Raw genomic sequence first — 13,201 nt, forward strand, 5'->3', positions numbered from 1 at the left:
CCGGCATGTGGAGGAGGTGCCGCCCCTGCCTCAGAAGCCTCGAGGGCAACCTGCACCCTCAGGAGGCCCAGCTGGGGGCGTCACTGCAGGGCACCGGTAGAAACTGGGGTCTGAAAACAGCAGCCCAGAGTGGATTTGGAACAGAACAGGGTGTCACAGAAAGGATGTTTCATAAGGTGGGTTTTGATGAGTGTGTTTAAATAAATGTAACTTAATTGATGTTAAATATGCATCTTAATGCTTTTCTAAAATGTGCAATTGGGCCAGTTGCGGTGACTCACGCTTGTAATCCCAGCACTTTGGGAGGCTAAGGCGGGAAGATCACTTGAGGTCAGGAGTTCAAGACCAGCCTGGCCAACATGGCAAAACCCCGTCTCTACAAAAAAATATAAAATTAGCTGGGTGTGGTGGTGCGTGCCTGTAATCCCAGCTACTCTAGAGGCTGAGGAGGGATGGTCACCTGAACCCCGGAGGTGGAGGCTGTAGGGAGCTGAGATCGCGCCATTGCACTCCAGCCTGGGCGACAAAGTGAGACTCTGTCTCCAAAAAATAAAAAAATAAAATGTGCGGTTGGAACTATATCTCGAAATCGGAAACCAAACATTCTGAAGACAAGCTTGTGTGGCCTTTGGCCCCATCCTGCCCCCCTGCTGGGGGCGACCTCCACCGCAGACGACCTTCTGAGCCCTGGTTTCCTTGCCTGTAAAATGGAGTAGCGCCTGCCCAGGACAGCTGTGGGGATGGCTGAATTCGATGCATTTGGGGGAGGTACGCGTTTCCTGTGATTTAATATTTCACGAATGTTAAACTTGTGCTGTGCACAGCTCTCCCTTGGGTGGGAGTGTAGCTGTGGCGTATCTCTGGAGGGGGGTCACGGCTTTCTCTGGCAGGCAGTATGGGGCCGTGGTGTCCCGTGGCCTCCACGGTAGCCGCTCCACCCGAGCGTGAGCGTGGGGGCCACACCCACAAGTCCGGCATCATGGTGTTGGGTTCACGCTCCCTCCAGAGGCCCCAGAGGAAGATCCTTCCTGCCTCTTCCCACTCCTGCTGACTCTGGCGTCCCTGGCTGGTGGCCGCATCGTTCCTATCTCTGCCCCTGTCCGTCCTCACGTGGCCCCTCCCCTGTGTGTGTCTTTGTGTCTCCTCTCCTCAAAATGATGCCAGTCCTCGGATTTAGGTCCACCCGGATAACCTGGGAGGGCCCCATCTGAGGGTCGGGATGGGCGTGGCCTTGGGTCCTGCAGGCGGCCCCACCGTTCTCCCCGCAGGCACTCGTGCCTGTGTACCAGCCTGCAGGGCCGCTTGTGGCCTCGGGGTTCGGGGAGGCGCTGCCATCCAGGGCCTCGGGCACAGCATGCCTGGGCTCTTCCGCCAGCCCCTGGGGTCCTCTCTCCTCAGAGGCTTTCCCTGGGTTTCTGTGTTTCCGCGAAGTTCCAGTGCTTTCTGCACTTTCCCTGGGAGCTGAAATTCAATGGGATTTGCATTTCCAGGCCGGCAGCCGCCAGGGATGCTGAGTAGCATCTGAGCATCTCTATAGGTGGTTCTGGCTTTTGCTTTTCTCCCAACATTCTGATGGAGATGGTGAGTGCACGGTTCTCCGGGCTCCCCCTGATGTCGCCCTTGGGCCTGGGGGGCCTGGCCTACCCCTCACCTGTGCACCACAGCCTTGCTCAGAGAGTTCACACCTCTGCAACAGACAGAACCTCAGAGTCGTTCCATGGGAAAGCCACACTGCCAGCGTGGCCGTGGCCTGCACAGGCCGAACAACAGCAGGCACAGGCCCTACCCCCTACGCCACCACCATTCAAGGCCCAAGCCTGCTGGGCGCGTCTGAGTGTTCGTCCTGTGGGAGGTTCCTCTCCAGGCCTTCCTGCTGCCCCCACCCCCCAACCCCCTCCTGTGGGAGGTTCCAATCCAGGCCTTCCTGCTGCCCCCCAACCCCCTTCCTATGGGAGGTTCCTCTCCAGGCCTTCGAGCTGCCCCTGCACCCCCGTCCTGTGGGAGGCTCCTCTCCAGGCCTTCCTGCTGCCCCCGCACCCCCGTCCTGTGGGAGGCTCCTCTCCAGGCCTTCGAGCTGCCCCTGCACCCCCGTCCTGTGGGAGGCTCCTCTCCAGGCCTTCCTGCTGCCCCCGCACCCCCCTCCTGTGGGACGCTCCTCTCCAGGCCTTCACGCTGCCCCCCAACCCCCGTCGTGTGGGAGGCCCCTCTCCAGGCGTGAGAGGACACAGCCCAATTCAAGGACACATGCCCCGCGGAGTGGCAGCCTTGAGGAAGCAGTCTTGTCATCTCCTGGCCCCAGTACTCGGCTAACCATGGCCGAATGGAGGTTGGGTGCCCCCCAGGGCGGTTCCCAGGGTGATCCGGTGTCCTGGGGTGGCTGGGGCAGCATGGCTGAGAGGACCCTGTGTGCCCTGCACTCCCTGGTTAATGGTTGGGGCCTCCAGCACCTTCCCATGCCTTCCCATGATGACACCCCCGGCCCCCCGCTGCGTAACAGTGACAGACGCAGTTACAGTGTTGGTTTCTGAACCATAAGCTCCGGATAAATGTGCCTCTGAACACCACCATCAGTCCCTAACTGGATTATGTATATTTGGCCTGGAAGCTTGATATTTAATATCAGCGTGCTCTCCGGTGAATGCCTTTCTTTCTCCAGATAATCTATTCCCATTCTGCTTCCTTCTAGGCTTCTAACCTCATTACATCTTTCATATCACAGCTACTCTCCTTTCTAAACAAAACCGACCTGCCCCTGGTTCTCAGAGTCTAATTTCACTCCCAAACTGGGGCACAGGGCTGTGGGGCGGGGCTCGGGGCTGGGTTTTCGGCCCCGTTGACCCAGGCCAGGATCTCTGCCTGTTCCAGGATGGTCAGTGCTGAAGGCAGCCTCAGGACTGAGGTTGGAAAGTGGGGTTGGAAGCCTCGTTTGTGGGAGGAAGATGGCTTCTGTGATTCGAGTGATGAGGTCCCAAGAGAGGAGCTGGCCACGTTGAGACTGGCCATAGCCCGGTTGGAGCTGGCCAGTTGCTGCCCCTCAGTTCCTTCTTCCTGCTCCCCCAACTCCCCAGCCCCCTGGGGTCTCCAGTCAGCAGGGAGAGTGGGCACAGCTTGGCGGGACCCTGGCCTGCTGGGCAGCCGCCTCCCGTGCCCTGTACCCAGAGAAGGAGCTGATGGCAGCACAGCTTCTCAGGGGGCTGAGGATGCACTGGCTGCATCTGCAGGGTCCCCAGAGCAGGGCCCGGAAGAGGGGACCGGGGATGGCATCCTCTCAGGGCCAGGCATGCAGGAAGGGGCTGAGCTAGGGTTGTGCCTGAGTCTGTCTTCTCTCCTTCCCTCCCCCCCGCCCGTTCCCTCTCTGTGGGCCTCGCCATCTGGACCCCCGATGGACAGAAATGACCTCGGCACAGGGCCCCTTCACAGCCTTTGTCCTCACGGCCCCTCCTGGCTGGCTTTGCCCAGGCCAGCGCCCTGGGCCTGACCTTAACCCTGACATCCCTGAGGGCTCCATGCATCTCAAATGAAGCAACCCTATCCCCATCTCAGGAGTGGCCCACCACCTTCCTGGAGGAGTATCCCTGCTGAGCCATGAGCCCTGCAGCCAGCCTGCCGGCTCAGCCCAGCTCAGCTCTGCCACAGACCAGCCACGCCAGCAGCATGTCTGTTTCCTCGTCAGTGAGACGATTGGTGGCCTGTCCAAGTCCTCAGAGTACAGGCCTCAGGGCCCTGTGGCTTGCGGCACGCAGTGCGCCCAGAAGTGCCTGTGTGGACACAGTGTGTGCGTGGACGCAAGCGCGTGCCGTTTTCATGGCAGGAAACAGCAGGGCTTTGGGGGCGACTTGTTGCTAAAGGGAGTGCGTGTATTTGGTAAATAGTTCAAACAGAGCCTGAGGGCTGGAACTCCCTGGCTGAGGCCGACCTTGGCGATTCCTTCTATACCCTTGGAGGCATCCTGCGCACGTTGGCGCCTTTGGGAACAGAAAGTGCTGATCCAGCTTGCAGAGGTCTCCATCGAACCCGTGTGGGAACCGCTCCCACAGTTTGAATGGCTGCGGGCTCCGCCTTGGATAGGCCCTGCCCGGGCCAGGCCTTCCAAGCCCAGAAATAGAAACGTGTCCCCAGCTCCCACCTCAGTCCCGAAACCGGCGCCCAAGTCGTCTGTCCCTGGCCGCACCAGTGCCGGCCTCCCTGTGTGCCGCCAGCCACGCAGCAGCTTGGAGGGGACCCGTCCTTAAACACTTCCCGACTGCCGGGTCCAGAGCTGCACCCTCCCTCCCTTACTCACCGCGTTTGAGTTCACAGTTGGTGTCCTGGTTTTCTACTTGAGTGGGCGCTGGGATGGAAGGGTCCCGCCTGGGCGTCTGGGTTGGTCAGGCGCACATAAGCAGCCTTTGCAGGAAGCCATGGCTGGGCCTGGATCCCAGTTCTAGCGCCCACTGTAAGGGAGAGCCAGGTGCTTCCTGTCCCTCCCGGCCACCTCACGTGTAAAATCACTGGGGGTTCAGGGCGGTGGTCTTGGGGGGTGTGCTGCGCAGCCGCTGGCAGCTACAGCAGCTGCTTGGAGCCGTCTCCGACTTTGCACACCTGTTTCACAGAGGGAGAAACCGAGGACCAGGGAGGGCGGGGCTTGCAGCGGGTGGGTGGGGGAAGGGCTTCTCCTTTCAGGTCCCAACTCTCCACAGTGGCAATGAAGTCGCTCTTTTTTCCTTTTTTGAGACCTGGTCTCGCTCTGTCACCTACGCTGGAGTGCAGTGGTGCAATCTTGGCTCACTGCAGCCTCCACCTCCCGGGCTCAATTGATCCTCGCACCTCAGCCTCCCCAGTAGCTGGGGCCAGAGGCGCATGCCGCCACCTTCGGCTAATTTTTTCATTTTGTAGACGGAGTCTTCCTATGTTGGCCAGGCTGGTCTCGAACTCCTGGGCTCAAGTGATCCGCCCACCTCGGCCTCCCAAAGTGCTGGGGTTACAGGCGCCGGCCACCGCGCCCGGCTGTCGCCCTTTCTGACTCAGTTTCCCCTGCTGGGAGCGGGGTGGCACGTGTCTGTAACGACTTCTTGTGAGGACCAGAGGAGCAGCGCCCACACAGCGCTCAGTGAGGCCGGCGCTGCGCGCCTTTCCCCGGGTGGCCGCGATCGGAGGCAGCGCGTTCGGACCCCGGGCCGGCGGCGGGCGCGTGTGGATCGGCGCCTCGGGGCTGGATTAGTCGGGTCTGCCCGCGCCCCGCCCCTGCCCCGCCCGCGCTCCCGCCTCCTGCGCGCCCAGCTCCGCGCCCGGCGCCTCGGGGCCCGCGCCGCGCCTGACGTCCGCCCGGGAGCCCAGAGCGCGCGGAGCCGGCGCGGCGGACATGCGCGTCCCTGGCCCGAGCTCCGGCTGAGCAGGGCACGCGGGGAGAGGGGTCGCCTGGACGGGCCGGGGCCACCCGGGGCCCGCGCTCCACGCCCGCGTCCATGCAGCCCGGCTCCGGCCCCGGGACTAGTGGCGAGTGCCTGGGGCGCCGGCGAGGTGAGTGCGCGCTGCGGGCTCCGGAAAGGGAATCGGGACTTCGGGGGAACAGGGGAGGGGGAGCGACCGCCCCCTAGAAGAGCCGGACGCCCGAGATCCCCGGGTCTTCTGCCCACCCCGCCTCTCCCGGAGCCGAGCGCGGAGACCGCGTCCTCCCGGGGGCGCACGTGGCGGCGGGCGGGCGGGGGTGCGGCGCGGCCGAGGGTCCCAGGCCCGGGTCAGGGCACCCGGGGTCTGGGGGTGGAGGCGGGGCCGAGCGTTGTGGGGGGCGCGCGCCTTTGTCTGCGCCCCGGTGCGGAATCGGCCACCCGGGTTCCCGGCGCCGCGCTCACCTGCCCCGAGTTGGAGTTCTTTGTCTGGGGCGGGGCGCGGCTGGCCCAGGCTGCGCCGCGTGTTTGGCCGAGGCTGCTCCGCGGGTCGGGTCCTCGCAGACAAAGCGCTCCCTGACCTCCGCCCGCCGCCGGGATTGTGCACCTCGCGAGGGCTGAGGCTCGCCCGGGCGCCCCAGCTGCCTCTTCGCAGGGACCCTGAGCCTGCGGGCCCGGAGTCCTCCCACCTGTACGCTGGGCTTGAGTGACCCCCTTCCCTCCACCCCACGCGGGCTAGGAGGCAGAGGCGGCTGCTCGTGCCTGGGTCACGTCCCTACAGATCATGCTGAGAAGTTAATACGAGTTTGGTGGCCCCTGGGGCTGCCACCCCCTTTGGGTCAGCTGGCCAGCGCCAGAAGCCCTGTTCTAGAAGGGAAAGCGCTGAGGGACCGCGTGGGGGAACGAGCCCCAGAAGGTGCAGCTGCTGTGTGTGGTCTAGGAAGGGGTTGGAGCCTGGGCCAGGCCCACAGAGGGCGGGCCCCTGTTCTGCTCTCAGCCCTCCCGGATGGGCGTGGCTGCACCTGGCCAGGTGTCCAGGTTCTCACTGTGAGGTGGAGGCCAGCTGCCTCTGGGGCCTCTGCTAGGGCCGAGGACCCCTGGAGCACCCGTTCTCAGCTTCCCTGAGCAAACTTGTCTGCTGAGTGTAGGGCCCACTGTGGCGTAACCAGAAAGGGTGCTGGATGGCCCCAGCCGCGCGGCCCGTGCGGAAGACCCTCCCCTCCCCTGCAGCCCTCTTGGCTTTGCTGGTGTCTGGGGCGCCCCCTTGTGGCCCTGGGGAGCTTGTGCTCGAGCCTGGGACGTGGAGTGGAACCCAATAGAGTGTTCGGGTCCCAGTGAGGTGGAGGGCAGCAGAGCCCCAGACAGGGCTCCACCTATGGTTACCCTAGAGACGAGGGCCGGCTTTGGGGGCTGTGCTTTGGGGTCTGCCTTTTGGGTTGGGCGTCAAATCGCGGGCTAAGCTGAATTCTCCTCCCTCTGTCCACCTGGGAGGCCTCAGCACCCGCCTCCTTCCTGGCCCCTGGCGAGTCCTGGTGGCGTGGTGGGGCCTGCTGCCCCAACCACAGAGGGGGCAGTTAACAGGTGGGCCACCTGGTGAAGAGGCGACTCAAATCTAGGATTCCAGCCAAGAAGAGGGCCCGTGTGGGTGCCAGAGACGGGGCAGCCCCTCAGATGAGGGTCCAGAAGGCCTCCCAGGAGGGTGGTGCAGGCCCAGGAGAGGCCCCAGGGGGCTGTGGCAGGCCTGGGTGTTCAGTGCCTGGTTCATGGCTGGCGTGGAGCAGCACTGGATCCCCATCCTTGCTGTGTGAGGGGCCCAGATTTGCGGGCCTGGCCCAAGGGAGCACTTGGTGCTGGCACTGCTCGGGGATGGGCACAGCCAAGGAGGTGCCGAGGCCTTTCTGGGGAGCCCCAGTGCCCCCTGGAGGCCCAAAGGCTGGTCTGGACTCCTCCCTGCCCACCTGCACAGGCCCCTTCACTATTCCTCCTGTTTCTCTCGGAGTCCTTCCTGTTTCCGATGCTGGGATGGTCACTGCGTAGCCTGGGTCACCAGCAGTGGCCGGACAGGGCAGGGAGGTGGAGGCGGACCCCATGGGAGCCACACTTCTGGGGGATGATGTTGAGGCGAGCAGAGGGGAGAAAGCCACACGCCCCAACCTCCGGGCCCCCTGGCTTCCTAGGGGTGAGAGGTTCCTGTCTTTGTTTGTAACAAGCCAGGATTCTACGGGTGGTGGCTGCAAGGCTGGGGGAGGGAGAGGGTCATCGGGGCCCTGGGCTGGGGCTGGGAGGGTCCCTTTCTGGGGTGCCGGGGTCTCCTAGCTTCCATCCGACCCGGCCCCTGCATGGTTGAGCTGGGTCTGAGCAGAAGTGTCCTCCTCTCAGAAGGAGGTCCTACCTCACTGCCTGGGGGTTGGTGGCTGGGGGCGCTGGACATAGAGTTGGTGTTTCACCCAGCAGGAGGCTGGGCTGCAGGACCCCCGCCCCTGCTGGCCCTCAGCAGGTGGACAGACCCCTCCCCAACCCCGGGAACTGCACAGAGTGAGCAGACCCTGTAGCGTCAGTGCCCATCCCCTCACACCAGCCACACCACAGCCCTTTAACACACAAACGTGCGGGGCCCAACCACTGCTCCCTTCCAGGGGCCCACCTTCCTCCTGTGCAGGGGCCCTTTCGGCGCGTGTGGGTGTGGCAGGCCCTCCTGGCTCTTGCCATCTTACAGGCATGGACCTGCTGGTCTTCTCTGTGGTTCAGGCTCTTGCGACGTGACTGGGAAGGGCTTCCCATTCCAGCAAGAAGGTGGAATCCACACCTGGTCTTCTCTGATACGTTGATGGCTTTTCCCTTTTATGTTTGCGATCTGTCTGGAATTATTTTCAGATAGGGGGTGAAACAGGAGCTTGCTCTGAAGGACCTACGTCACGCCTGGCCCCCACAGCCTGTACCCCACGCCTGGCCCCCACAGCCTGCACCCCACAGCCTGGCCCCCACAGCCTGCACCCCACAGCCTGGCCCCACAGCCTGCACCCCACGCCTGGCCCCCACAGCCTGCACCCCACGCCTGGCCCCACAGGCTGCACCCCAGCCTGGCCCCCACAGCCTGCACCCCACGCCTGGCCCCCACAGGCTGCACCCCACGCCTGGCCCCCACAGCCTGCACCCCGCCTGGCCCCCACAGGCTGCACCCACAGCCTGGCCCCCACAGGCTGCACCCCACGTCTGGCCCCCACAGGCTGCACCCGTCTGGCCCCCACAGGCTGCACCACGTCTGGGGCTCCTCATTCCGTTCTGTGGATCTCTGTCCGTCCCGGCATCTGTGGGAACTCTTGGGCTTCTCATTCCGCTCTTGGATCTCCTTCCATCTGTCCGTCCGTCCCAGCATCGTGTCAGGTCTTTTTGTTGGTTTCCAGTGCTGTCATTTACTGGCGGTAAATTCACCTATTTATTTTTGCGGTAAATGCAGCTATTTTAAGTGTGCGGTTTGCTTTTTGACACATACCTATGACTGTACACCCACCCCCGTCGCCCCTGAACCCCCGAGCTCCTGTCCACCCCCACCCCTCTGGCTGACACATACCTAAGACTGTACACTCACCCCCGTCGCCCCTGAACCCCCGAGCTCCTGTCCACCCCCAGCACCCCTCGGCTGCTGTGGCTGGGGCTGCGCTCACGGTCACACGGCTGCATGCTCTTTGTGGTCTGGCTTTGGCTCCTGTGATGTTTCTGAGGCTCACGGAGCACATGCCAACAGCTCCTCCGTGTGTGGCTGAGGCAGACACGCTCACCGTTGACCCACCTGCGGGCGCCATCTGGCCACGCGCTCACTGTTGATCTGTCTGCCAGTTGCTGGACACGGGTGTCCCTCTGGGCCTGGCTTCACACCAGGCCCCGGTGGACCCTGAGCCGCCTCCCCTCTGCCCTGAACAGCAAGCAGCACAGCTCCCTTGGCTGGGCCGTGTGGGATTCAGGGGAAGCAGCTCCCATAGGAAGGACCTAGTAATGCATGTGTTCCAGATACCTGCCTGGGATTTTGATTGGGGTGATAGGAAACGCGTGCTGTGGCATGGGGACAGCAGGCCTCTTCTCAGCACCCAGTGCCCCTCTGGTCTGGCTTATGCCCTGGTGAGCTTCCTGGCTATGGGAGGGCCCCTGCCCTCGCCCTTCAGGGTTTTTTTTGTTTGTTTGTTTGTTTGTTTTTTAGACGGAGTCTCGCTGTGTCACCCAGGCTGGAGGGCAGTGGCGCGATCTTGGCTCGCTTGAAACTCCGCCTTCCGGGTTCACGCCATTCTCCTGCCTCAGCCTCCCGAGTAGCTGGGACTACAAGCGCCCGCCACCACGCCTGGCTAATTTTTTGTATTTTTAGTAGAGACGGGGTTTCACCGTGTTAGCCAGGGTGCTCTCGATTTCCTGACTTTGTGATCCGCCCGCCTCGGCCTCCCAAAGTGCTGGGATTACAGGTGTGAGCCACCACGCCCGGCCACGCTCCCAGGTTTTAGCAGGTTAGAGAGCTGTGGGTCTCGCACACTTTTCACTAGCCAACTTCCTAAATCCCTTTTTATTGTTTTAACCCTAAGAGTCACAGATCATGTTACAGATCAGGGGGCAGACAAGCACAGAATCCCCATCTCCCAGCACCCAGCCTCCGAGTCAGATGCTCCCCACACCCTGGTCTCTCACAGCCGTGCTCACTAGGCAAACCTGGCTGGCCCCTCCCTGGTAGCAGTGAAGCTGTTTATTACTTTTGCCATTGTTACATTTCAGTTACACAAGTATTACCAGAATGCAGTCTCCTTTGTAAAAACTTAAAATGTGAGAGTTTAAGCCAAGTCTCTTGTGCCCCCCACCCCTGCCATTCCCAGAGGGGACTGCTCTCTCCTGGTGGACACATGAGCTCGAGACCCATTCTACAATTTCACCAACATAGACGCCGACACGTGGGCACCTACGTAAACATACGTGATGCTCATGTACACAAACATCCATGCACACACTGCCACCCAGGTACACACACCCGAGAATGTGCGTGCCCCTGTACGTCAACCCGAGAGTGCCCACGTACACGTACCCGAGTGTGCCCACAGACACTTACCCGAGAGTGTGCCCACGGACACGTACCCGAGTGTGCCCACGGACACCTACCCGAGAGAGTGCCCACGGACACTTACCCGAGAGAGTGCCCACGGACACGTACCCGAGAGTGCCCACGGACACGTACCCGAGTGTGCCCACGGACACCTACCCGAGAGTGCCCACGGACACTTACCCGAGAGTGCCCACGGACACGTACCCGAGTGTGCCCACGGACACCTACCCGAGAGTGCCCACGGACACTTACCCGAGAGAGTGCCCACGGACACTTACCCGAGAGTGCCCACGGACACGTACTGAGAGTGTGCCCACGTACACGTACCCGAGAGTGTGCCCACGGACACGTACCCGAGAGTGCCCACATTCACGTACCCGAGAGTGTGCCCACGTACACGTACCCGAGAGTGCCCACGGACACGTACCGAGAGTGTGCCCACGGACACGTACCCGAGAGTGCCCACGGACACGTACCGGAGAGTGCCCACGGACACGTACCCGAGAGTGTGCCCACAGACACGTACCCGAGAGTGTGCCCACGGACACGTACCCGAGAGTGCCCACATTCACGTACCCGAGAGTGCCCACATTCACGTACCCGAGAGTGCCCACGGACACGTACCCGAGAGTGCCCACGGACACGTACCGAGAGTGCCCACGGACACGTACGAGAGTGCCCACATTCACGTACCCGAGAGTGTGCCCATGGACACGTACCCGAGAGTGCCCACGGACACGTACCCGAGAGTGCCCACATTCACGTACCCGAGAGTGCCCACATTCACGTACCCGAGAGTGTGCCCACATTCACGTACCCGAGTGTGTGTACGTGCCTGAGTGTGCATATGTGCCCAAGCACAGGCACACTGTCCAGATCCACGTAACACTTTTTCTTTGCAGTTGCTTCCTCCACACACAGAGTCCCCGATCTCTCCAGGGTACACACTGCAGTGTGGGTGAACGTCAAAAGCCGTGCAGTGAGAGAAGCCAATCACAGCAGGTCTGTGCCGCCTGACAGCGTTCACGTGGAGTGCAGAAAGGACAGCTCTGTAGAGACAGAAAGATTTGTGGTTTCCCAGGGTTGGGGGTGACGGTTAGGGGTCAGGGTTTCTTTTTGGGGTGATGACAGTGTTCTGTCATTGATGGTGGTGACAGGTGCTTCACTGTGAACATACCAAACGCCAGTGAATTGTAAGCGTTAGACGGTGAGTTGGATGGTGTGTGAATTACATCTCAAGTCTTAGGCCGTGCGGGCTGCTCTGGCCCAGTACCCCAGCGGGTGCCTTGTCCACAGCGGACATTCACAGCTTGCAGTGCTGGAGGCCGCAAGTAGGTCAAGGCATGGCAGAGTCCCTGTGAGAGCTTCCTGGTTCGTAGAGGGTGCCTCTCCGCTGCGTCCTCACGTGGTGGAAGGGGCCATGTGGCTCTGGGGCCCTTTATGAGGCACTGATGCCGCTTGTGAGGCTCCACACTCAAGACCTCATGACCTCATCACCCTCCACCTCCTGATCCCATCACCTGGGGGGTGAGGATTTAAACGTGTGAATTCTAGGTAGACAGAAACGTTCAGTCCACGACTCAATGAAGCTGTTTAATCAAAACAAAAAAAAAGGAGAAACTAGGAGGGAAATATCTATTTAAGGTCATTCTTACGAAGCTCATTCCTGGAAACTGCCGTGAAGTCCTCCAGAGCATGGGGCCCTCCGTCCACCCCTCCCCCTCAGTGGCCACAGGCCCACGCTCTCGCCCTGACAGGCCCACGTTCTCGCCACCTGCTTGTGGCAGGTGGTTGAGCGAGTTTCTCTGGAAGAGACGGAGGAGTGGGGCTGCGCAGTTTCTGCAATTGACCCTCTGAGAGCTCCCCCACATGGCCCGGGACACTTAGCTGCCTCTCAGCAACACTGGGCACCAGGCTTGGAGCTTGGCCAGCCTGGGAGCATAGTGTGGTGTCCTGTGGGTGGTGGGAGCTCGGCCGGCCCCAGGCACACAGCGCGGTATCCTGTGGGTGCTGGGAGCTCGGCCGGCCCGGGAGCATAGTGAGGTGTCCTGCGGCCTTGCGGACCCACACGTCCAGCCTGGTTGGTATCCTGGTTCTCTCACCTTTGCCAGGGCACCTGTGCTGGGCTGTGGTTGGGAGCAGGAGGTGTGTCCTGGGGCTCTCCGTCATCTGCCTCTGGCCTGACGGGTGGGAGCCCAGCAGGGCCCACGCTACTGGTGCTGGTTCTCCTGGGAGAGGTGCAGATTTGACAAATGCCAGCGCTCCCCCAGTCCATGCCGGCAGCAGCCTTGGTTCCCAATCCCCCCCAAACCCCGTCTTCACTCAGACCCCCTCTAGGAAGCCTGCTGCTCTGAGCAGAGCAGGGCCTGTGTGTCCCGGCGTAAGCACATGTACACACGCGCGCAGAGCTCAGGACTAAGCGTGTTCGCCTCGTACACGGGGGCACCCACAAGGGCACATCCCGCCCAGCCCTGCTGGAAAACCACCCAGACTTTGTGTGGGCATCGGGCGCAGGGTGCACGAGGATGAGGACCACCCTGACTGCCCCTGACCCCCTTCTCTCTCTCCAGGCATCCGTGGGCTCCGAGCAGCTCTTTGCCCCGGGAACCGATAAAGGTAAGTAGGTCACCTCGGCTCAGCTCTTGGGCCTCTGAAGGGACACGATGTGCCCTGCGTCTTGGTGGCAGGACATCCCCCTGAAGTCAGGGGAGAGATGGTCTTGGCACCTAGGGTGCAGAGCTGGGTGGGACCAGGGTGC

General features: G+C 62.1%; 1 protein-coding gene across 12 annotated transcripts in view; it reads left to right on the plus strand.

Annotated features, from left to right (window-relative positions):
* FBRSL1 (fibrosin like 1) overlaps nucleotides 1-13,201 on the plus strand; it is a 96,178-nt gene that overhangs the window by 64,634 nt on the left and 18,343 nt on the right. For all 12 annotated transcript variants that reach the window (XM_030821728.1, XM_030821723.1, XM_030821726.1 and 9 more), the window contains exon 6: nucleotides 13,014-13,059. In XM_030821728.1, the coding sequence (XP_030677588.1) occupies nucleotides 13,014-13,059 (46 nt within the window). The remainder of the gene's footprint in view (nucleotides 1-13,013; nucleotides 13,060-13,201) is intronic.

Source organism: Nomascus leucogenys, chromosome 10 (genome assembly GCF_006542625.1).
Source record: "Nomascus leucogenys isolate Asia chromosome 10, Asia_NLE_v1, whole genome shotgun sequence".
In the NCBI taxonomy this organism is placed as follows: domain Eukaryota; kingdom Metazoa; phylum Chordata; class Mammalia; order Primates; family Hylobatidae; genus Nomascus; species Nomascus leucogenys.